Source organism: Anabas testudineus, chromosome 19 (assembly GCF_900324465.2).
Source record: "Anabas testudineus chromosome 19, fAnaTes1.2, whole genome shotgun sequence".
NCBI lineage: Eukaryota > Metazoa > Chordata > Actinopteri > Anabantiformes > Anabantidae > Anabas > Anabas testudineus.
The window spans coordinates 8,261,272-8,286,291 of record NC_046628.1 but is presented as its reverse complement, the minus strand read 5'-3'; the positions used below and the strand labels follow the sequence as shown (position 1 = coordinate 8,286,291).

Genomic DNA, 25,020 nt, shown 5'->3' with positions numbered 1-25,020 from the left:
TTGACTAACAACTGACTGAAGTTTTCGGATTTTCCTGCCATGGAGAGAGGAAGCAGCTGTGACACTTAAGCGACTACAATAGGCAGAAAGGACGGAACGCCAAACCCATTAGAAAAACCATGCACTGTTCATATCTGTGGAGAGATGGGATGCGTGCTCCTCTTCAATCGACTTCTCCCCTTCTCACACAGGTTCACAAGAACATCCATTGGCTTATTATCCCTTCTCCTTTCTTATCTGTGCTACTGTGCGCTATTCCCTGCCGACACCATCATGCAGAAGGCAGGTGATCTGACGCCCAGCTGTCAGTGGGTCCCGGCTGATGGAGCCAAAAGGCGCCTTCAGAAATCCTTCTCCTGCGTTTTGCCGTTGGACGCGAGACCGAGTAGTGTCGAGGCATCCCGGCTGAAAACCGACCAAAGAGCCTCCTCGACGCACAACGTCGCCAGGAACGACACACCCAGTCCTCCGATGGGTTATGTAAAGTTTGGGAATAAAAAGTTGCCCAATGCCATCATAGTCGGCGTGAAGAAGGGAGGAACCAGAGCTGTTCTGGAGTTCATAAGAATCCATCCAGATGTGCGAGCGGCTGGAACCGAGACGCACTTCTTCGACAGGAACTACGACAGAGGCCTGGAGTGGTACAGGTAAGAGAGTCTCAGCTGCACAGGTGTGCCTCGACCTGCTCCACTTATCTTCAAATCAGACACCATGTTGCAGTTTAATCAGGTTTTGTTGCAAGAAATCAGAGATTACTGCATTTTTAGTGACAGTTCTTCACTTGTGGTGATGGTTTAATTGATTAGTTGCATAAATTGATTAATATGTAGCTCACACTTGGCCCTGTGATCATATGTAATTTATGGTTTTATGGGTATTTTCTACTTTCTAAGTTAATTTATTATAATGTTTTTTTCTTTCCACAATACTGATTCTCCATCCATTAAAATTTACCTTTAAACAAATAAAGAAATGAAAAGTTTCAGTGCATCTGGAAATTAAAACCACTGTACTAAATCAACTACTTACTGTGGAAACTGCGGCCTTGCTCAGTCCTTGTCCTCTCCTGGGTCCCCCTCTGTGTACAGTTTGGTTTGTTTTGAGGTGGGTAAACACGCAGTCTCTCGACTCATTTGATGCTCTAATTACAAGAGACTTTGCAGGATGGGGCTCTGTTTGCAAACAGGAGTCCTCTTTTTCGATGCACTGTAGAGTAATTCATCATATTTCTCATACAATTTGACTTCTGGAGGCAAACAGTGCACATAGCAGCGTGCAGACCTGCAGCAGCTGCCAGGTCCCTGAGCTATCGTCTTCTTTATGGTAAGATTTCTCAAAGTAAACGATTTATTGATTCAGATAAAACAACTTTAACAAGCTGCATCCTCATCAAACTGTTTTGTTTGATCATCAGCGATCTGTCTGTACACAGCGTTCCACACATGAAACATACACATCGTTATTTAAACTCCTTAATTACAGAGTGTTATGGATTAGTCATAAGCCATTGTGAATACATGCACACAAGCCAGTCCTACACAAACACACACACACACAAACAGAGATGATCTGCAGGAGTTTCAAATACATTTCATGTTAATGATCGGCTGTCATGTATCCGGCAGGAGGTATGTGTATCAGCAGTATTATAAAATAATTATAGACTGAAGGTATCTCCAGTAATTGGCACTCCTCAGCACAGCTGAAGCCTCTTCGTCTCTGAGATGTGTCTCAGAGATGTGAACCCTCGTCCATTACCCTAGTTTGACTGTCAGCTGTCAAAGCTGTCGAGGAAAGGTCAAACACCAGCTTCGCTGACTTCTGGGGATTGCTTTCAAAATAAACAGTTGCTTCTCTGAACCTCTCTTGTAAGTCATTAAAGGTCAAATTATTGTTTGGAATAGTAATAATCATAAGATCCCCGAAGCTAACTTTCTGAGCGTGGGAGTTTATCAGGTGGCGACTTTACTGGTGACAACAAATCAAATGTTAAGAAAGCAGACTAAAGATTAAAGTTCACAATGACCTGTGTTAGTGTGGAAAACAAATTAAATTGTTATTTCCCAGGTTGTTTTGCTTACAACTAATCATTCAAGGATGTTAGTACAGAAAATGAATCTGGAGCTTTTTTATTACCTAAATTCACTGAGCTACTTTAGCAATGATGCATCGCCCACTAGTGTCTGTTAAGTTATCATCCAGCGCATCAACCAAATATGTTAAAGTCCCCGTGTGTGGGATTTCAGCATTTCTGCAATGGTGCCATTCATCTACTTATCAACACAGTCCGGAGACTTAAAGGTGAAAAGAATCATCTGACAGAGAACCTAAAATCCAGAAGTATAAAATCCAAACATTTGACTGTTTACGATATTTAAATATGAACAACAGCTCCTTTTTATGTTTTCTTAACACTATTGTAACTTAATAAGACACATTACATGACATGTTACAGTTCATAGACCAAATAAATCCATTAGTTGAGGAAAATATCAGATTAAATAAAAATGATGACAATAATCTTCATTCCTAGTTAAAGGCTCGTTTTGTTGATAGTTTCCAATCAAACTTCCAACTTTTACTCTGTTACCTCGTTCAAATCATCTCTTTCAAAGACCACAATGACCTAGTTTGAAGACCCAGAAGTAACCTAACAGAGTCACCCTGCTATATGTGTTCTGTTTGCATTCACAGTGATTTATTACTCTTGAACCGTGCTCGGCTGATGCACAAGAGAGCTGTCTGCGAGACAAGTCTCCAGTGACAACGGACTACTATGATTTTTCTTGCCTCTGCTCCTATTATCATTTACATCGAGAAACTGGGTTCACGGCCAAAGTGGAGCTTCTCAGTTAGGATGGTTTTGTGCTTTGCAAGTCACTTACGTAGTCCTGCCCTAGATAGACATCTAGAATCTGTCGGCCTCTGTGGTAATTAAAGCTCTAATTAAATTCAAAGAACTGTTGATGTTAATGAGAAACCTTTATGTTACCAGAACCTTTACTTTGCTTTTTTTTTCATCTTTCATTCAGAGGTCTAATGCCAAGGACTCTTGAAAGCCAAATTACAATGGAGAAGACACCGAGCTACTTTGTGACAAAAGAAACGCCGCACCGGATCTCTGCCATGTCCCGAGATACCAAACTCATAGTGGTGGTGCGAGACCCCGTCACTCGTGCAATATCAGATTACACACAGACTTTATCTAAAACTCCAGATCTGCCGAGCTTCCAAGAGCTGGCCTTCAGAAACCAGACCCTGGGCATTGTGGACACATCTTGGAATGCCATTCGGATTGGACTCTATGCGCTGCACCTTGAAAACTGGCTCCACTACTTCCCACTGGCTCAGATCCACTTTGTGAGCGGAGAGCGTCTTATCACAGACCCAGCAGGCGAGTTGGCTCGGGTGCAAGACTTCCTTGGGTTAAAGCGCATTGTCACTGACAAACACTTTTATTTCAACCGCACCAAGGGCTTCCCTTGCCTTAAGAAGCCAGAGAGCAGCGGATCTCCCCGCTGCCTTGGCAAGTCCAAGGGCAGAACTCATGTGCAAATAGACAGAGACGCTATTGAGCAGCTGCGAGATTTCTACAGACCTTACAATGTCAAGTTTTATGAAATGGTCGGCCACGATTTCAAGTGGGAATAGAGGTTTGAGACGTATTTTTAAATGAAGCAAGGAAGATTTCTGTGTTCCATGAAGTTCCTTTCCAACATGATTTGCCTACAGTAAAATGTTATGGCTACTATCAGCAGTCTCCAGACAATTCTGTGAGAGCCACAGCAGAGACAGTGTTATTGGTTATAAGTGGCACTAATGAACAGAGGTGGCGTTGCCCTTGCTTGCAGGCCATCGGTATCCAGCCAGTATCAGCATCCTGTTCCTGTTTCTGCAGCACATATAGCCATCATCGGTTTCAGTTCCTCTTACTGTACTGTATGGTATTGCTGACTAGATTTCCCCCCATTTGCTGACTGGTTCAAAAAAAGTGTAAGTTCCAGGGAATGGGATTAGTTCTTCTTAAAACCTGCTTCACTAATCAAAGCATGGTTTGATAGCAAGACCTTGGAAAATGTCAGTGAAGTCTTCAGGGAGAGCAGAATTAAGCTGCAGCACTGTGGTGGTAAATCCGCAATGTAAAGCCATAACGCCAGTAGGAACCACCTAATGTTACTTACTGCTGGTCTCATCAGTTTGTTGAGTGAAGTTTTTATTTATTTTTATTTATTTTTTCATTCTTTCCGGCATGAACCAGATAAGTCAGCACTACACTTGACACTCTGTGCTTTATTTGCAAAGCCATGTTTATATATTTTTGTGACAAAAGTATTTTATCACTGCCTTACACATGATGCTTGTCCATGAACTTCATTAAATGAAACAGAAGCACAAATACAGTTTTTATTTTTTTTATTCTTTCTCATCTGAAGCCATCACCTTGATAAATTGCTTTTCACAAAACAAAAACAAAAAAAAACCACGCTGAATCGCTTTTTAATCCCTTCCTACTCGCGGGTGTTGCTTGATTCTTATAAAACCACACACCAAATCAAACAATGGACATTTAAACTGTAAACTGGCATCGTGATTGCATTTTGAAGATCTCAGACAAATGGTTGGATCTGTAGCCTTTTCACATCCAGTTAGGGAAGTAGTTGTTGTTCAGCAGATTAGACCACTTGCAGTTATTACATTTGTCACCCGTGCTGCCGGTGGAAACATACCCATTGAGGTTTATTGCATTCTGTAAGGTTTGTGTGCAGCGGCGGTGGTTGGACAATGAGTGGGTGTAGGTGTGAGGAATTTCAATCACTTTTCAAAGACAAAGCAGGGAACACCTAGTTGTGGCAGGTTATCAAATAGATTCTAGGAGTGCGTATCACGTGATTGCAGTGAAAAGTTTGGATTTGGCTACATGGTATGAATACTAAAGCCAGAACTGACACGCTACTGCGAAAACAAAGAGGGGGGAAAAAAAGCTTGTGAGACAAGAACAGGGATTTAAGAGACAATTCAGAGATTTGAAGTGTGCGTATAGTGAATGGTTAGCCGCTCAAATTCCTCTTTATATTATGATTGATGCTTTAGAATAGATTTTAATTTATTTATGCTTTAAATTAAAGTGTTGTTCTTTATTGAACTTGGTGATGGAGTATTCAACAGCAGGGTAATACGAGGTTACAAAAGGAGAGAATAACAGATTTACCTATTTATTATTTATGGAAAGAGCTATATTATTAATATTATGTAATTAAAATAGGGGTACCTAATACTATTTACAATGTACAAATATAAAATCTATATTAGAATAAGATCAGAATAGCCTTTAAGGCTAAAGCTATAAAATAGTTATGTGTCTTTTGTCTCATCATGACATTAGTTCAGAAACATTTAAGGACCACAATGTATGTACTTTCTCAGTATTTATGGTGTAGTTACAGAGTGTGTGAGCTGTCTGTACTCTACAACTATTCAATACTGTATTTTGTTAGTAATTAAATGTGTTTACAGTAATGCAATTCATAAATGTATTGTCCCCCGTGTTCCCAGTACTTTCTTCTTATACAATCAGCAATATTCGCCTCCAAAAAAAAATAAAAAGATGGTGTTTCTCACACACAGCAGCAAGTAAGAACTGAATCAATATCAATAAATTTAGATCCTACACAAGAGTAAACAGACACACAGACTGGGCATATAGACTGCAGAGGTTCACTGAAGGTCTCACAAATAGAATAGCAGGGACTTACTCAGCATTTTAATGTGTGCCTTTCAATATCACAATAGATGTTTGAACATTCAGCTGCGAGAATGTGTTTTTTTAAACTAATAATTCTTATTAATAATGACTTGGCTTCCAGTGAAATGTAGGACACACTACTCCTCTCTATCTACATACCTCAGAAGTCTAGTACTTTTATCTGTTTGAATACCACTTCATCTGAAGCCCTTTTGAAATTTGCATGTAACAGAGTATCCTTTGAAGATTTCTTGGTGTTTGACATAGAAACACAGCAAGTTGAGCTCAGGAAGCCTATAAACTGCTCTTATTTTTATTCGGCTGTGCGTTCAGCCTGTCTTTCTCCTCGTTCCCCTGCAAATGGTCACAGGGCATTGTTAGGAGAAAAATCATAAAAGACGCTCCACTCTGTGTGACCCTCTCTCAATCCAGACGTCCGCCTTTTCTCTCTCTCTCTCTCTCTCTCTCTCTCTCTCTCTCTCTCTCGCCTCACAGCTTCTCTTTCTCCCTGTCCTAGCATTCATTAAACCAATGCGACCTCCAGGTGGGGGCGTAGGCAGTGTGGCCCTTCTTGTCATCATGCTCGCCAGCGGCTCACTTCTGTGCCTTATTGAGCGCGCGCACAGGTGAGCGTCTATCCAGCCGTCGCTGTGAGCAGCAACTCTCTGTATGGTACACATGGGTCCTAATTAGGCCTGAGGGCTGGAGAGGAGCAATCCCCTAGAACAAGCATCAGCCAGAGTCTGATTAGGCTCTGCTAGTCAACGGCTCTCCAGAGATTGCTTGCGGGTCAAATCTTTCTTTCACACACACACACACAGAGGCGAGTGCGCTCACACACACTTGACTTTCTTTTCAAATGTGAATTCCCTCAGGAAGTAGCCCATGCAAATCATAAAATCCTTTGCATTTCGGAGCACTATGACGTGACCTATTTGCACTGGAGCTAATGAGGTGCTTGTTAAGCTTAATGAGTATTTGTTAAATGCTGTGTTAATTTTTTTTTTTTTTCCTGTTTTGAAAGTCGATAACTAAATGAACCACTTAAAACAAATGTCTGTATGAGGTTGTAATTAAAGTGTTGAGTATTTGGATTACATTTTTAATCAAAATAGGTTCCTGAATAGAACAATTCACATCCTTCCCTCTCAGTGGAGCTCCCTGGTAATTATTCTCTCTCAAAATACCTGAAAAACCTGAAGGGATCAGTTAATACGTTAGTGCACTGTTGATAAGCACTAGTTATTGCTGAGACTAATGATAAGACTTCAAGGACAGGAGCAGATACGTATTGTTCTTTTTATCTTTCACACGCCACACAGAGTTTTGGAAAGAGGCTTAGAGCCTTCTTAATAGTAATTTTTTGAAAATGTTGGATCTAGTGCTAACGATTAGATCTAACGCTTAAAGCAGCAATATTGTATTTCTTTGTACTGGAGGGGTGGAAATGAAAAGAAAATAATAACAATAACTAAAACAATCAAATCAAGCCCATTGGCTGATGACAGACGTGACGTGTTTAAATGTCTTTGTGTTGCTCCTCAGATTTTTAATGAGCATCAAACTGCCAAGTGATTATTTAAAAGGGAATTCTCCTCTGAAATGTCATTTCTACATATAATTTTTACCACCACTATAACAATTGATACTGCGAGCGCACGAGAAAACGCATTTTCCGTGCATGCTCCATTTAAGCTTTACAGAATTAAAATAGCACACATTCGCACAGCCCTCCTCATTTGCTGTGCTCGGGATGTTCACATGAGATAGAATTGGGTTCCCTGGTATCCGAGTGAGACAGCAGCTGACACTGCAGAGGCAGAGATTCAGCAGTGTAGCCTGTTCAGTCCTAATGCTTCAGAATAGTTTAACTTCTACAGCCGACAGGATGTCCCAGTGGTCAAAATCACCAGTGGCATAGGAGCCAAATTAAAATGAAGTGGCAGCAACAGTGGCACAGTCTCAAGTATGTAATGATACATGTTCTACGACTGCTGGCAGACCAATGTTAGAACTGCAGTCTGTACGGATGACACTTAATAAGTGTATTTATGTGCTGTGCTTTATTGTAATAGAAACCAAGGAAGGAGAGGAGCGTTACGTCATGTGAAAATAGTTTTTCTAACTTACGGCCAGCCTAAAAGCACCAAAACACTCCGATCTTTGCACCGATTTTACAAACCAACAGCCGACTGGTCGCTCCTTTTTAACTTGTCTCCAGCAGAGAGCGAAAGGGAAGATGGCAAAGATGTGAGCTTTTCATTGCGCACCTGCCCTTTCAAGATTCACATCTCTGAAAATTCTGCAAAGTCCTCCAAATGAGAAACAGTTGTTCAGTGCCATCTCCTTGTTGTTGAATCCGTTTGTCAGGCGAGCGAGAGCCTGTTTTCTGTGGAGCGGCTAAAGTGAGGTAGAAAGCTGATTAGATTGGAGGAGTAGTCAGACCTCAGCATCTCTCTCACCGGGAGATGTGTTCTAATTAGAGTGCGTGCCTCATGTCTCACCAAGGAGAATAACAAGCCTCATCCCAAGGCTGCCTCCAGATGAACCTCGCATCCGCAACAAACCAAAACAAATCTGATGTATCAGCAACCCCTGGACATTAGGACTGTGATGTGGTTTTTACTTCTCAGAGCAGGGAGCCTTGCAAAGCTGGAGCAACAGTGAGGCAAGTTAGGTAGTTAGTCAGGTAATGACTTTTCCAAGCTAACGGGATAATATATCATAGGGCAGCCGTTTCTATGCTGCATAACATTTTTTTATTTTCAACATATGCGAGCAGTCTAAAAGGAGAGACAAACTGAACCTGGATGACGTTCTCGGGGCTGTGATTATGGGATTTAAGAAGCAAAGATGATCCTGTATAAGCCTGCTCCGATGTGTGAAGCTATTTTAAATTACACGCCAGTCTTGGTGTGTTGTGCAAACGCCTTGACACGTATTCCAAATACAAAATAAGGGTAAGACCAGTTGACACACAGGAAAGTGTGAGAGAAGGCAATTAGATTTGAAAGGGAGATATGTTTGAAGTGCTACCCAAATTAGTTAAGACCTTGCTGAAGTTTTAAACAGTTTTGACTAATGAAACGAGCTCGGGTCTGTAAATAATGACGTGTATTTGATCATTACCAGCATTATTAATAGAATATTTCACATTAAAACAGTGTTTCAATTGATATTTTCTCATCTCAAGTTTAATTATTTCTGCATGTGAAGTTAAATAAATACTAGGAGCAGCTCATATTGAAAGGTTTATTATTAATCTCCTTATATTATTAATATTTAATCATAATCAACTCTGATGACAATTTATAATAATATTGAGCTTCACTGGCCTGTGAGTCAATATCAGTTTAAACTCTAATAAAGGCAGTAAAAGATCATCATTAGTACTTTCTGCAGTGCTTTCCCTCACGAAAATGTAATTGTACTCTGTAAGACAATAAATTCTTTGTTGTGTCCATAAACATCAACGCGTTTGTGCACAAACACACACACATACACACTCTCACAGGGGAGGATGGTCCAACTTCCCTCAGGCGGCCTGTCTCAGATTGGATGTCAGATGCTGGAGACAGCTGCACTCATCACAGCTTTTATGAATACATTACCTTTTATGTTCATCCAAACACTAATTTATCTTCCTCACAAAATCAAACACGACAGACATTCACTCACCGCTTCTCCGGAAAAAAAATGGGAACTTTCAGGAACTGCTGTGTGTGTAAGACAAATACGTGCGGCCAAAATAACTGCAAATCTTTCAGATGGGCGGTAATTCAAATCTAATCTTTGACAGCGTGTGTGTGCAGATGTGTGTGTTTGTGCAGTCTGTTTGTGCCCACATGTTTTTTTTTTTTTAACAGAGATGGCTTCTGAAATATCAAAGTGTGTTATTTGCCTCCATGAAACTCCACAACATCAAAGAGTTCCCTCTCTCCCACAAGAACCCAAGAACCTCGCGTTTTTTTTTTTTTTTTTTACCTAAGCATCCTGATCTGCCTCCCATCTCGGCATTGCTCAGACGGCAAACGCCTCAAATGATACAAGATACAAGATGGAGGGAGCGCTGCCAACAAAACAGCAGAGGAAAAAAAGAGATCAACAACTAAACAGACACATTTTGGTTGATGATTGACATCCCTGCATCTTTTTATTATTCCTGTGATGTTCGTCCAGACACACTGATGCCTGAAACTGTGGCCTCACACTTTGGCTGATGCAGCAATCTGGTGATATGCGCCTCTCTGCCTGCCAACCACCTGGCTGGAAGCAGCATAATCAACCTCTCAGTCAATCATTCCTCACACAGCCAATGGTGTAGGATGAGTGTCAGAGGAAGCGTGGCAGACATGCGCTGGCTGTATGTCCAACTTTGACACTTCACACCTTGCTCTCTAGCATCCTGATGAGTCCTCTGTTTTGGCAAGGTCTTGGGATTCCAGCTACCCACTACTGTGCGTTACAGGACAAATGAATGTGCTGTGTGTGTGGGAGGAATACTGCTGCTGGGTCTCAGACATTTAACAGGTTAAGGTTTTAGTAAGTAGGGTATATATCAGCTGCCATCTTAAGCAGAAAGCGAACTTGGTTGCCTGATCACACGAGTTTAAGGAAAATTAGGCCAAATTAAAATCATCTTACAAATAAACCTGTGAGTTGCTTGACAGGGGAATGATTAAGATTACATCCCGTTTGTTGATTCTAATGCATTAAGAGGCTTTTTTGATCACAAATGACTCCTGAAAGCTACTACGAGGACTAATTCATCCTGACCACAAACAACAGCACAGTCTCCTTGGGCACTAAAGTTGTTTTCAAGGCACCACTCAGCGCCTGGTGTTACGTAATTCAACCGTGGTTGTCCCACATGACACGTCATATATATTGCATAGCCTAAAAAGCAGCTCCGACTGCACTCAAGGCTCGCTAGATTTTTGATCTCCAATTAAAAGGGAACTAAAGTACTGCATCACTGGACTCAAGAGGAGAGAAATAATTGACATGCTCTCTCCTGCAGCACGTGAATAATTGAATTTGTTTTTCATTCAGCAGGAAGAAGAAGTCACACTGAGAATGCTTGTAGTCATGTGTTGGTAGCTGTTTTAGTGTGATGCCAAAATCTACATGTTAATATAATAATGTATCAAACAAGTGTTTTGAGTTCAAATAACGAGATAAAATAGGATATTTAATATTAACACATCATGAATGTCTCTAAATGTGACTGTACTTCTAATAGGGCTCTTGTTTTTCTGTTTTTTTGCAAGTTCTCTGGTGGAAAGACATTAATTTGTAGATGGATATATAAGATATTATATCTGATACCTTAAAATGTTATTGGAGATTTATTTTATATCAAGTTGTCTTTAATGGAATAGGCTATTCCCAGATTATTACATGTTCACAATCATTTTCACAGGATAAGGCTGTCACATTATCTTGCAACATCACTGGTTCCACTGCAAATACATCTCGCTCCCCAGTGAGCATGGTATTTATTAGTAACTGAAAACTACCCATGTCATTTTTCGCTGAACAGTTTGTAGCTATAAGTGGGCAATGAGCCAAAATGTAGCTTGACTGTGTGCAAGAAGAGAAAAGGTTGCAAGTCCACAAGCTGTAATGTTAGCATCATTAGTCACCATAGCTTGTGACTGCACCACCCAAGAAAGAGTAGATCTATGGGTCTATTTCAAAAAGAATTTATCTATGAAGGATTGTAAATGTCTCATTTTAAAACATCTTGAATAAAAGACTTCACAGCGCATAACACTGATTCTTTTGTGTTTGTTCCGAGAAACAATAAAGATGAATAAATTACACATTACTCGTTTCTGCTGCGGGAAGAACTTCAAAATACTCTGATCTATAAATACCAACATATAATGCCACTCGACGGAGCCGCTACCATTTGCTTTTGAAAGTTGTCTACTTGTCTCACGTCTTTCTAGTGTGTTTTCTACTGTGTCTGTGTGGAAGAGTAACACGTATGAAATGTTTAATCCTGCTATCAAATGTTACAGACTCTGTCAGTGTGGAAAAAAAAATGTTAATATGAACATTGCATTATCACTTATGATACATGGTGGTAGTAATTTAACTTCTTGGCCTTTTTCCTGTGTTGCATTGTATTGTAGTATCACGTGAGATTTGTTCTATGTAAAGTAAAGTCAAGCTAAAATGCAAACACAAACACAGCGCTTGAGAATAGAACAAAAGCAACAACTTCACACTATCGCTGGGCTGCTGTATTGGATTATACGTTGCTTTATGATATTGTGTCCTACATCACCTTTGCCACATTATAGTGAATGCATCAATCCATCCAAAGATCCTCATTGTCTCCTTCTATCGAGGGACAGAGTGCCTCCAAATGGAGACTTAGCGGTATTAAGGATTGAATTTAGCCCCAGGAGATACCAAGATTGGGTTGATCAATACGATTAGATTGCTTTTCTACAATGCATCAAGCACATTAATGCAGCAAAAGCAAATTGTGTAAACTAAATCACCATTTTAGAGGCATTATGATCCAGTCAAAAAGGGTAATGTCATGGTTTGTGTTTTAAATCCAGATAAAAGTTGCTGAATTTTCCACTGAGGTCTTGCTAATGATGTTCTCTTGGAACTGAGACAATTGGCAAGTGATTATTGATTTCAACACTAGAGGATCCTGGCTCCTCCACAGAATAATCTTGTGCTGTGTGGCAGCCAGTGAATTTTATAGTTACATTCATACGTGCATATTCTGATCCCCACGTCGTATTTTTCTTCAGAACACGGGACAAATCTCCAATTTTGTTCCGATAAACAGCGCATAGGCCTCCTGCTGCATGTCAGGAGAAGCGTGTTGCAGCCCCATCACACCACAGGCAATTTTTAAAATTTCATCACCACTCACACTGCACAAGTGGTGAGAAGTGAGAGGGTGAAAATGTAATTCCCAAAACTGATGACTGTTATACGAAATTACAAGAAGAGAAAGACAAAGAGGCAGCATTAACTCTTCGTATGCCCAGCCTTGGGCCAAACTAATAAAACCACAATTGAATCACCTCTAAATAAATGATGGCGCTGTAGTGTAATAACACATCATCTCCGTCACTGACAGCATTAGATCTGACGCTACTATATATCTTAATAATCTCACAAGTTCAAGCTGAAGGGCATTTTCCCAGGGACAAATTCATTCACACTCATTTCAAACTCAATACTTCGGTGCCTACTGAGATTTTCAGGCAAACACTGTGCGGCACCAAGTGGAGAGAGTCGGAAATGTGGACCGAAAAGTCCAGTAGCTGCACAAAAGCGGTGAATGTTAAACAAATGGCAACCAGAGCTGCGTAAAATGTTCTTTATTAACATGATTTTATTTTGTTCTTGCATTGCCAAATCAATGCCAACACACCCTGCTACTTAAAAAAAAAAAAAAAAAAGATAAACACAGTACATGTCCGTAATTCCATTGTATCACAGAATATAAATGGAAAAATAAAGAGGTTTAATTGTTCTCATGCAATTGTGAAAATAAACCATTCCTCATAGCATTTCATTATATTTATACATCTTTCTCATAGCAACACTGCAATGTTTCACTTAGTGGACGTGACATACATAAGTCAGTTATATATACTGCATGTATTGGCTGTAATACCACAGTTTCGACACACTGTAGCCACCAGGCACTGAAGATAATGTTTAGATTTATTCTGCACCATGTGCCTGAAGGCTATATAAAATATAAAGTTTGTGGTCCAGCTGCTTGGGCTTGTGATGCACATTGCTTGAATGTGAGGCTTAGACATTCAGTAAATCTATACTCGCTGTAAATGTTATGACTGTCATTAATGCATTTATATTTAATGGGACTCCTGTTAGATTAGTTTATGATGCCTTCCAGCTCAGTCTTTCACACTTTACTGTCATTTCTCAGCTCTCAAAGAATTACTTGTAAAACATCTGTAGGTGTAAATCTCAAACTATATTAATCAATGAATTTTACACCCCAAACTGCCGCAATGTTTTGTTTGCAAAGCCAAATAATAAAAAAAAAAGAAGCTTGTGTTCTGTTAAAGATTGTGAGGAAACACATGAGACAAATGAAAACAATACAGAAAGTATTACTTTGCAAGTGAGTTGATTTACTTTGAGAGGATGAATGAGCAATACTTATCATTCAGACAAAATGTATATTACTTTGAAGAAATGTGCAAACAAAGCTTCAATAAAAGATGCCTTAACATGCTCTCTGATGCTGGCATTTGGAAAAATATACAGTTAGAAATATATACACATCCAAGAGTACCACTTCTACATACTCAGTGTGGGCATTAGCAAGGATCTGCTTGCATAGTTTAGTGCATGCATAAGCAATTTATCATGCAACAACTGTCACATACTTCATGAGCAGTGTCTCTTTTCTCGGCCTATGTCAGTGCATTCAGCGTGTATCTACTCTGTAATGCAAGCTAAAGATGTGCACAAGCTGTGATGTCACACGTGAAGACAGAGCGTGGGCTCACTCAAACACAGCATAATGCTCTATGTACGTGTGTGGTGCTCGACGAAGGCATCCCACTGGATCTGACTGTGTTTCCTGCGTGTGCGTGTTTGTGTGTGTGTGTGTGGTGGCTTTTTACATTTAACCCTGTGTTCGTCTGAGAGGAATGTTTGGAGATGTCTGGCAGTCTGAAGAGGCTCATCCCCACGAGGAACATGGGCACCGCGGTTAAGTGCTGGCATCAGCAGCTGGAGGGCAGCGGAGGTGACAGGTGAGAGGTTGTCTGGGGGGGGGGGGGGGGGTAACAGGTTATTACTGGTTAATAAAACACAAACATTTAACCGTCACAAACCAGGGGCTCCAGACATTTAACACCAACGACACATGCTTCATTCAAAATGCACTCCTCCTCCGCCTCTCGACGACCGTCTGTTTTTGGCTGTACAAAAAATTCTTCTTAAAGGCTGTTGCACTATTACTACATCAAAATCATGAACAGCAGTTCAGGTTAAATAGGCGTAATTGTGTTTCACTTGAAATGACATTTTCAGTGCTTAACAAATATTAAAATTGAATTATAAATTTACCAACACCTGCACTTATACAATTTAGATTAAATACTTCACTATGATTATCTGAGGCACTGATGTTTGTTGTGTTGACATATTGCTCCCAGTATTGAAGGAGAGCTGTACATAAAGAGTTTTGGAAATAATTCAGTGTAGCACTGCGTCAGCATCTTATAAATTGCCAGTAAACTTCCTTTGGTGACTGAGTAGTCCATGTTTGATATATCACAAAAGTTTCTTTACACCATTATATCTGCTTCCCATCTTGTGCAAAGTCACATTTATTTTCACCTCCTACTGAGATGGACTTCTCTCGACTATGCTACAGACAGAACAAGGCAATTGTTTCAATACATGTGTAGCCCATGCTTATTTACAATACAGTAGAATAATCCTTAAAATCAATGCAATCCATACAAAGTGCTTTGTTAAAATCCATTCCTAAATAACTATTTAACAATGTGGACAGTACGTTTCCAGGTATGGCAGCTGGCATTGAAAAGCTACAGGTGCTTTAAAGATGTTTCTCAGACACACGTCTAGTTTGATGGTTAAAACACCTCAGAGCTGCACTAGTAAGATTGTGATCGGGTCTCCAAAAAAAAAATGTCACTTGGACTTCTGGCTAGTTTGTATAGAACTGAGCGGGATCTTCCTGGACTGCACTGTCTTTTTAGCAGGCTCTTTCTTCGAAGGGTCCTTCGTGTTGGCAGAGGAATGGGCGGCTGTTTCTCCTCCAGACAGCTTGGACTTTGTGGAGGGCAGCAGTGAATGTTTAGCTGCGGTGGATGCCTTAGAGGGTTCCTTGTCTTTGGCTGTAGTCACATTAGTCTGGGCCTCTGAAGCCAGATTCTGGGCTTTCTTGCTCACTCCATGTGGGATTCCTTCCTTAGCTGCATCCACACCGACATCCTCTGGACTTCCCTTAGCTTCTCCCGTCCCTGCTTTCCCACCATCAGCTGACTTTCGTGTCTCTTTGGGCCTCAGAGCAGTTTTGAAGAAGGACAAGCCTTTGTCCTCTGTCTTACTGTTCCGTTGAGGTCCCCTTGTTGGCGGGGCAGCGCTCGCAGAGGACACGCCCACACTTGAGGATCGAAGACTTGTCATGGACGAGCTGCTGCTGCTGCTCCGACCTGCTGTCCTGTTTTCTACAGCTCGACCTGGTCTACCCTCCACTCTACTAGAAGCACATGACCTAGATGGAGGACCTCCATGGTTAACCTTCCTCTCTGATGCCACACTAGTCCGTGAGGATTCACGGCTAGTGCTCCTGTCTGCTGCTCTAGTCCTTCCTGAGGCTGAGCTTTTCTCGCCTCCCCCTCTAGGTGATGTCCTCCTCTGAGGCTGAGGGTTTTGTAAACCTGGAGAACCGTTCTTCCTCTGTTGGGCAGAGTCTGGATGTAATATCTCTGGTGTTTGGGATGGCTCTTTCTTGGAGGGGGTTGCTGTTCTTGAGGATCCAGCCTTGATAGTTTTAGAAAGTCCATCGCTTTTGTCCTTGGGGTTTGATGCTGCAGCCTTGGTTTGTGCTCGAGAGGGAGATTTGTCAATGGCTGGAGATGCAGGAGACAGAGAGCTGGATGACGTTGAGGAGGTGGCAGGGCGCTTCTTGGGACTCCTTTCACTCTCTAACCCGGTCTTAGTTGAGGTCTTTTTGACACCAGCACTATCTGTGGGCCCATTTCTTTGTTTCAGCTCCTTCGTGGCTGTCCCATGTCGGGGACTGACCTGTTCAGCAGCACTGACTACATTATTGTTATCCCCAGCCTGGATGGAGCTCCTCTGTTCCACCTGTGCCACAGCCTTTGAGTGAACCTGCTCTATGAGCCTCTTACTGCCCGGATTACTATCCAAAGCTGCGAGGGCCGACTTGCCCCCTGACAGTTTGTCTGGTTTAGGTGAAGCAGGGAAGCAGGAGGTTGACAGCTTGTTATCAACCACCTCACCTATCCTCTCCAGTATCGGGGAAGAGGAGTGGGACTCCAGGGAGAAGCGTGAAGGAGAGTTGGAACGGAGTTGGAGCTTAGCAGAGTGAGGCCAGGATGGTTTAGTGCCATTTTCACTCAGCACAAGTGGACTGGCAATGGAAGACCTTGAGGAGAACGTTTGCCTTTGCATGCCTCTTACTACTGGCCGGCTCGATAAGCCTGCATTGTAGGAAGATACACAACAACATTAAAAAGAGAAAATAATTCTTTTTATGAAATCATCTGAGAAATTTACTGTTGAATGATCGTCTCTCACCATCATCCTCGCTCCGTTCACCAGCAAACTCTGCAGACTCCGAGAGCGAGGCCAGCGAGGTACGTCTGGAGGAACCGGATGAGGCTTGGCTGGGCGGTCGGCTACCTATGAGTCGACTAATCCAGTGCTCACACAAAGAAGAGCTGGTGGATCCTGAAGGTCCAAACAAAGAGCAACTGAACGTGTGAAATATACTCAATTCAGGAACCTCAAATATGTCATCATGTAAGAGAGAATACACACTGTTATCCATATAAATTACCTGCCACAGAACTGTTAGCAGACCAAGAAGGAACTGTGGCACGTCTCTGATAAAACAAGATGTAAGCAGTCTGTTTGCAGACCTCGTCTTCAGCTATGGTATGAACATCGCTGTCATCAAAGCAATACCACTGTCCGTCAATGGAGTTCTTGCAGTAGGCTACAAGAGATAATAACGTAAAATATTTAATTTGTTAAAAAGCCCCTCAGGAAATCTATTCCTACAACATGAGAAACAATAAAGTCAAGTTGTTTTGTCAAGTTTATAATGTTCTGTTACCTGTGTAATGTCCACCCTGCATTGTCCCATGATGGTTACACACTGCATACAGGTCATAAAGGTAGTCCTCTGGATCACGGCCCATCCCATAAGGCCGTCTCCATGGTGACCAGTGGGACGGGAGACTCCAGCTACTCTGGCTTCTCTTCACCATGTGGGGTGCCATGTCCATGCCTGTCAGTGGGAACTTCACCATGTTCTGCATCTTCATTCGTCGATCACCATCCTGGAAGATGCAATGCATTTACGGTATTTAATGTTTTTACCCATTTTAAAGCAGAATTCTTCTAAAAGCAGCTCCGGCAAAGTAATCTCGGAATAAGAAAACATATAATCTCTCCATCTCGTCGTTGGTACCTGTCTAAAGCGCTTCAGGTGAAGTATGAGGATGTCTGGCAGGGTCCAGAGACTCAGCTTGATGCTACCCTGCTGTAGTTGCTTACAGTGCGGACATCGCCATGCATCATCAGGAGCAAGCTGAAATTATGTGGGAAAACATATTAATTCAAACCGTTCTGGTTTAATATCAGATAATAAAACATTATAACAGGCTCTATTTCTGATCATTGCTACAACACTCTCAAATTGAAAAGCGTCGCTGTACTGCCATCTAGTGGCCACACATAAAGACTCTGGCATCTTGGCATCACGTCAGACATCAAGTAGATGAAAATTTTATTCAAGAACACCTCCCACTCGATCTACCCCTTGACGCCCCCACCCACACTCAAAGTAGAGTCTTTCAAAACTTCACATGGTGAAACTGTCAGCGAATGCTGGCACACAGCAAAGGAGGAAACATGATTAAACCTGTTTGAATCCACATTTTATTGGCGGTCTCGGTATCAGTGACATTCTCACCACTGTTTCAGCCTACCTGTTCCTCTTTGGTGTAGAGTTGAAAGCACTGGGCAAGTGAGCAGGTCTGAGGCTGCAAGTGCTGCTCCTTTACCTGACGCACACTTTCTGCATCTGGGATGTATTCATCCTCAGTCCTTTTGAACAGACTGCAGGTATAAAATGGAACAAGTTATAGAGAGATCACACAAAACATCAAAGGACTTTATTATAGTATATGTATTTGTGCAAAAATACACAGCTCTGAACAAAGACACAACATATCTGACCTCAACTTAACGAAGTGTGTGATTAGAATTTGTCAAATTTCACTTACTAGTCTTTCGTCTCCTTGTCCCATTCAACCACAATTTTGACATGTGGTGGTCCTCCAGGGCCGCATGACTTGTATGCTCTGTTACAACAGAGATACACATGATATTTTATAGGTATCAGGAGTTACTAGGATATATAATTATACCACTATAACAGAATTATATGTAGAGTGCTATGTTTCTATTCCAGACCTCCACTAGATGCAACTATGAGTATTTAGCCATAAAAATATATTCACAGTCCCAGAAATAACTTTTAATGCCCAAAGATGATAAAGACCTAGTGTTTTCAACTTGGGTATTGGATTCAACATGATTTTTAATTGTTTTTCAAAACATAAAACCCACTGACATTCAATAAGTGGGTATTTCGAGTTCAAGCACAAACACTGTGTCATGTTAAACATAATCTTGAATGAGGTTAAGGTTTTGTTTTGAGTTTGTTTGTTTGTTTTTTTTCAGTGTGGCAGTAGTGAGTATCATTTTTCTAATTCCCTTCATTTCAATTAAAACCATCCATGCGATGACCACAGAGGTAAGCACCTTCTTAGAGGAAAATCTATAAAAACCAGACAAGCTATTAGACATCTCGGGAGATATTTCAACATCAATACCACTGAAGAGTCGGCCTACATACTGCAGCTCTTCAATCAACTTCAAGTGGATTGAACCCACTGCGGGGTTTATGTAATAACTATTCAAGTGAGGTAACACTCCCCCCTGGTGTTGACAGGTGATATTACCTCTCCACTGAGGGATGGCAGAGCGGCTGCTCCTCCTGAGGCAAAAGATACGTGATTCCAACCACTCCTACCACGCGCAAAGTGAAAGGTCCCACCTGGAGCCCATCAAGCATAGGACATCATCATTTTCACCATCACCTTAAACCACGCCATAGCTCATTCTTCTTGTTTTCCAACAAAGATTATTAAAGTCAAGATGAAACTTCATCCATGTACCTGCACAAAGACTCCAGGGCGCAAAAGATGTCGCATCTTCTCCAAGATCTCTTTCTGAAGTATGTCCCATGTCACGGTACGCTCCAAATACAATATAAACGGATTGCCAAACCTGCAAATATAAAAAAAAGAAAAGAAAAGCAAACAGCAGGGTTTTGAATAATTCTAGGATAATGGTTGGTGGTCTTGCACTTTGTTGTTCATGAATGTACCTGCGTCCTTGCTGTCCAGCACAGGCCCTGTTACACACCAGAAGCACGATCTTCTCAGCCTGCCCACTGTTCTTGTTCGGACTCTGAGGTGGAGTTGTGGGCTCTTGTATTTGTGTTGATATCCTGTTATTATCTGTGCCATACTTCAAGTTGTTCTGGTTGAGGTTTGCATGTGGGCTCCCTGAAATGAAACGTACAAGTTATAAAAAGTTCAAACCATACCTGAAAGTGTGTGTGTGTGTGTGTGTGTGTAGCTGCTTCCAGAATAAAGCTTCTCCCTGATATGAGTCCATTTCTAATCTAATCTCGACTCCTACGCTGCCGCAACAGGACAAAGAGCTAAACTAATTTCTGGGGAATAAACAGGATGTTGTACCGCCTCGCTTGGAGCGGATCTGCTCTGGTCTGAATAGTTCAGGTGTCTCGAAGGCAAAGATGGAGTCGCTCTCCTGAATGATCTCAAGGTCGTCGTCGTCGTCACAGAAGGACCGATGGAAGCCGTCGTAGTACATTTCAGTGAGGACGATCTAAAAGAGAGGACAGCATTATTTGATCGCTCGGTCTTTTTCTATTTGATACATAATTCGCATATGTGCACATGAGTTTCAATTGATGCAGCACCTGTTGGGCCGGGATTTTGGTCTCTTGGGCCACAGCTTGTCTCAGCCTGGACACGGTGCCAGAAAGAGGCACCGCCACCCCGACTCTCATACAGTGAGAGCACTTTCCTTGGTACACCACTGTCACATACAGCGGCCTGCAACGCAGAAAGATGAAATTAATTGGCTGTTTCATAACCACGGCTGGACTGATGTTTCAAAGATAGATGGCATCTCCTAATTTTAGCTTTCTCCTGTCAGCGTCAGCTCTTTTATGGTGTTTGTCTGGATTGAGTTTGACACTTTTTAATTCTGGGTTCAGACTGTATCTTGTCTCGTTGCATTTTTAGACACAGGGATGTTTTTTTTTTCTTTTCTAGTAGATATTGTCTTACTTATAAACTAGACGCAGAGTCACCTTACCGTGTGTGAGGTACTGGGATTGGCAGTGAGATGCAGAGGAAAGGATCAAAGGTGTTGCTCTGTTTCTGGCAGTGAGGGCAAGTCAGGGAGGACCTACACAGAGACATGATGGGAATTAACTGTTATTGTTATTGTTGTTGACGTTGTACAGTACCTGTCAAAAAATAGAAAAGTCAAATTAGAGATTACACTGATGCTTCCCAGACATCAAGTAGCAGACGCAACACAGACAAGAGATTTTGTTACTCATGGACAAAGCAGGGTTAGTTGTTCTAGTCTTTATTCTAGGCTAAGCTAACCAGGTGCTGGCTATAAGCACAATGTAAATATTATGGCACGTTTTGTTTGTTGAAATCTTCACCTGTATTGTGCCTGAAACAGCTCCTGTACAAAAGAGCCAGGTGCTGGTAGTGGTGATCCTTCAGGGGCATTTTCTTCTTCTACTGGAGGCTGGAAAACAAGACAGACACTGAACAATCATTTGGTCAAACAATAAAACGTATGTGTGTTTAATAACAGCCGTTTTCACCAGTATTGTAATATATTATAGTAACACTCAGCCTCAATACTACGTATCACATGTGACTCCTTGTTAAGCTGTTGTTTACCTTCCTCGGGGGTCTGGTCTCAGGGTGGGCAATATGGTTCAGGTCTTCATGAACTCGATCCAGCAACCAGAGGAGGAATTCCTGGGCATCGTGCTGGGAGTTACCCCTGAACTGAAGGGCGCTCTTCGACACCACGTTCTACAACAGGCAGGAAGAGAATAAGCAAATCGTTTCTTAGCGGATCACTAAACAGACACGGGTCCCACATGTTTTCTAGACTCTGGCCGATCATAAAATATTCAACATGTTGGACCAGATTGATCCTAAAGGTCAGCACAGGGGCCTGTGATGGTGAGACGCATTTTAAAACCAAGACGAGGGCTGAAAATCGAGCGTCTAACCTCAGTGACAATTAGCTACTGGAGACGACAACAGTGTGTACTCTACACAGCCGCCCAAGCTGGCAAATAGAAAGTCACCTCTACGCACTGGCTATCAGATGTCACACAAGGTCAAAGATATGAGGGGACTGAGCGCCGTGTGCCCTCCCAGTCTGTCCCATGGGACATTTTCAAGGCACTAATGAGGCAGCCTCAGCAATTTTTCTACACAGAGTGGTCCAAACAAGGGGCTAGTCATCCTTCTGAGGCTTCACCATAAAGGTGGTCTTTAAAGGTCTGCTGATGAAAGCAGACCTCAAGCTTGCCTTAGTAGACTCCCGTAAAGAAACCTTTCATATTTTCTATTGTTTTGACAAAATAATTATTACATATTTACTCCTGTGCTATTTAAAGCTGCATGTTTCTCAGTGTTTTTATGTAATAGATTTTAATAAGTTTCCAGTCGTTCACAGATGTGGGGATGTGTTAAATGCCATACATTTACATAAAGGAGGGTATACCATTACCACAATTTAACCATGTGACCAATGACAAATGGCATTTCTCTACCACAGATCTTTCGAGACATTAGGACGGAGACATTTGATTATCTTTTCCCACTTATACAAACAACCAACATAAACTATTAAAAAGTTATCAACAATCAATTTCAGTTACCTTGTGCAGACCACCATCATTTGTTGCATTTGTTTTACCATCAATCACGTCGTGAATTTGAGCAGACACAAATGGTGAATGATCATCTGTGAGAGTCTGTGTAGATCGTGCTCTTAGTCATTCTGCATGATGTACAACAACATAATCCTCAAACCAAACGCTTTGGAGAGGAAAAGTGTTCACAAAGGAGAAGTCCGCCGTGCTATTATTACAGAAGTGTTCCTAATGATCTTTAAGTGCTTTTGGTTTAAGCTCAGATTGTGGTCGGAGGCAGGAGGCACACATCACACATCACACATCACACATCACAACAGCCCTGTGTGCATGCTGAGCTGTAATGTACACTAATGAAAAAAGCATGCTCAGAGCGATTAGCAAAAATAAAGGCTGAGAAGCATAAACTGGAGAATACAATTCACATTTTGCCAAACCCACTGAGGAGACAGTGTAAAACTTTTGAGCCACACAAGTATGATACTATTTGAGATATTAGAAGCCAAAGTCAGTGTGATTTCTGTTACTAGGGGTACAAAATAACAAAAGTAGCCAAAAAAAACGACTAAACTGATGAATCACCACCGTTGTCAGATATACTGACAGGATCCCTGGTTTATTATTCGTTCTAACAGTGACTGATAGCTCTAGCTTGCACTTTATTTCTCTGCTGAGGTAAACATATTCAAGGCCTCTCACACTGAACAGAATAATCTATATCCAATCAGACAGTTTGTACACTGGCTGGCAACCAAGGTAGGAAAAAAAAAGGCCAGAAATAGTAACACTGTCAGGAATAAGCAATGCGTTCTATTTAGTTCCTCTTCATAATGCTTTTTGAACTTTTTGGAAGAAGAAAATAGGTTATCAGACAGAAAAGAGGACCCGCCTACAAAATGAGAAAAGAACAAAGCTGTGTGACAGAAACATTTCAGTGCTGAGACGTAGGCTTAAGAGGTGAAATGATGAAAAGGCAGCTCGGAACGACGGCTGATGAGTGTGGGACAGGAAATAAGACGCAGATCAGCTCAAAGACTCAACACTCAGCTGACTGATTCAAAAAGTATTTCGAGTTTCATTCGCATGTATCATCCTAGAGGACGTATGTGAACCCCAATATTACATCAGGTGTCATAACACAGCGACCGTGACTTGTGAGGGACGAAACCCTGCTGAAGTACAGAATGAGTGGTAATGCTCGTGAGGCTTGTTGTCAGGCAAACCGGTGATTCAAGGCTGGTGTGTGTGCATCATCCAGACTCTCTGATATTACACTAAGTCACACTCTCTCACCGTTTCTGACGGATCTAGTGTTTGATGTGAGCATTTAAAGAACACAAGACAAAACCTTTATATTAGTTAAATTAAGGAGAAGTATGCAAAATAAGTGGGTGAGCCTACATTAGTGTTGTCTCCTGCTGTTGTGACTGATGGTAACATGAGAGGTCAGAGTGATTCTGGTCTTCTTATAGTCCCAGTGTTGACCTTTGGTGAGTTTACATTCATAATTCAATCTGCTCCAATATTCTGTGTTGATTAAAAGGAGGAGCCAACAAATTCATGAGAGATGTATTCAAGGGGGCCTGGTAAGGTGGAATAAATACCTTGAAGTCTCTGCTGTGCTGAGGGGTGTACTCAAAGGTCCACAGAGCCCGCACCAGCCCGGACAGCTGCTCTGTCACCTCTCCTGCCTCCTGCTGCTGAAGCCCCTTCTTCTGCACCAGCACCCCGTTGGATTTGGCCTTTTCGTTGCTGCTGCTCGTCGTCTCTCCCACCTTGAACTGCTCCAGCGCCAGGTACTCTGCGAACAGCTCCGTGTTGCTCAGGCACTGTAAGATAGCGTTCATGAAGCAGGTGTTCCCGTGGTTCTTGAGACCGGTGACACCCGGCACCTTGTCTCCGAAGGGAAACCCCCCGCAGTCGCTGTCGTCGGACTGGACTGAGCCTCCGGTTGTGCTCGGGATCAAAGTTGCGTCGTCCTTCTCGTCCTCTGCGGCCTGTTCGTCGGTGCCGAAATGAGACAGAGTGGACAGAGTCCGGAGAACTCTGTTCATAAAACTCCCCACGGACCGGACCGAGCTCCTCCTGAAGAGCTTTTTGCTGAAGGATTTCTTCTCCTTGTTGCTGACAACTTTCGACATGGTCACTTTTTGTTGGCTTCCTGCGCGTTTTTACGCCTTAATTCCAGAGAGGGCCCCCCCCCCCCCCGATCAGAGCGTCGCCTCACCCCCGTGCAGCGGCATCTCATGCACTTTATGGTGCCCGAGCATATTTCACAGAAACACAAAAGGCCTGGCAGTTCTGGGGATCATATCATATGGAGACAGTGGGGTGGCCTCAGATCAGCCCACTTGCAACACTGCGTCGGATTGCATAAACAGCCTCCGTGGAGAGCCGCTGTCAGGGCGCTTAACGTGAATGGCTGGCAGGGTAGTCCCGCACCAGCCAGCAGCCA

At 42.1% G+C, this 25,020-nt stretch overlaps 2 protein-coding genes across 2 annotated transcripts; one reads left to right on the top strand and one right to left on the bottom strand.

The window, feature by feature from the left end:
* The first annotated feature begins 26 nt into the window (after positions 1 to 26).
* LOC113156161 (heparan sulfate glucosamine 3-O-sulfotransferase 2-like) lies at positions 27 to 3,970 on the top strand. Its single transcript, XM_026351112.1, has 2 exons — positions 27 to 647; positions 3,033 to 3,970. Exons 1-2 carry the CDS (start codon positions 145 to 147, stop codon positions 3,649 to 3,651), a joined length of 1,122 nt encoding a protein of 373 aa, XP_026206897.1. The 5' UTR covers positions 27 to 144; the 3' UTR covers positions 3,652 to 3,970.
* A 10,700-nt stretch (positions 3,971 to 14,670) lies between these two features.
* LOC113156190 (ubiquitin carboxyl-terminal hydrolase 31-like) lies at positions 14,671 to 24,747 on the bottom strand. The gene is made up of 16 exons (XM_026351145.1): positions 24,170 to 24,747; positions 21,574 to 21,711; positions 21,327 to 21,415; positions 20,966 to 21,058; positions 20,565 to 20,700; positions 20,320 to 20,470; positions 19,944 to 20,124; positions 19,732 to 19,843; positions 19,516 to 19,610; positions 18,775 to 18,852; positions 18,478 to 18,607; positions 17,958 to 18,077; positions 17,601 to 17,826; positions 17,322 to 17,480; positions 17,060 to 17,212; positions 14,671 to 16,962 (listed from the first exon to the last, which is right to left on the bottom strand). Exons 1-16 carry the CDS (start codon positions 24,704 to 24,706, stop codon positions 15,425 to 15,427), a joined length of 3,936 nt encoding a protein of 1,311 aa, XP_026206930.1. The 5' UTR covers positions 24,707 to 24,747; the 3' UTR covers positions 14,671 to 15,424.
* Positions 24,748 to 25,020: the final 273 nt, after the last annotated feature.

Bases quoted from the DNA above. Each gene is read 5' to 3' on its own strand.
- LOC113156161 (XM_026351112.1), top strand. From the start codon at position 145: ATGGGATGCGTGCTCCTCTTCAATCGACTTCTCCCCTTCTCACACAGG. The intron at 648-3,032 runs GTAAGAGAGTCT...TCTTTCATTCAG, and splicing joins AGAGGCCTGGAGTGGTACAG to AGGTCTAATGCCAAGGACTC.
- LOC113156190 (XM_026351145.1), bottom strand. From the start codon at position 24,706: ATGTCGAAAGTTGTCAGCAACAAGGAGAAGAAATCCTTCAGCAAAAAG. The intron at 17,481-17,600 runs GTAACAGAACAT...TATCTCTTGTAG, and splicing joins GCAGGGTGGACATTACACAG to CCTACTGCAAGAACTCCATT. The intron at 17,213-17,321 runs GTAATTTATATG...TTGGACCTTCAG, and splicing joins TGCTAACAGTTCTGTGGCAG to GATCCACCAGCTCTTCTTTG.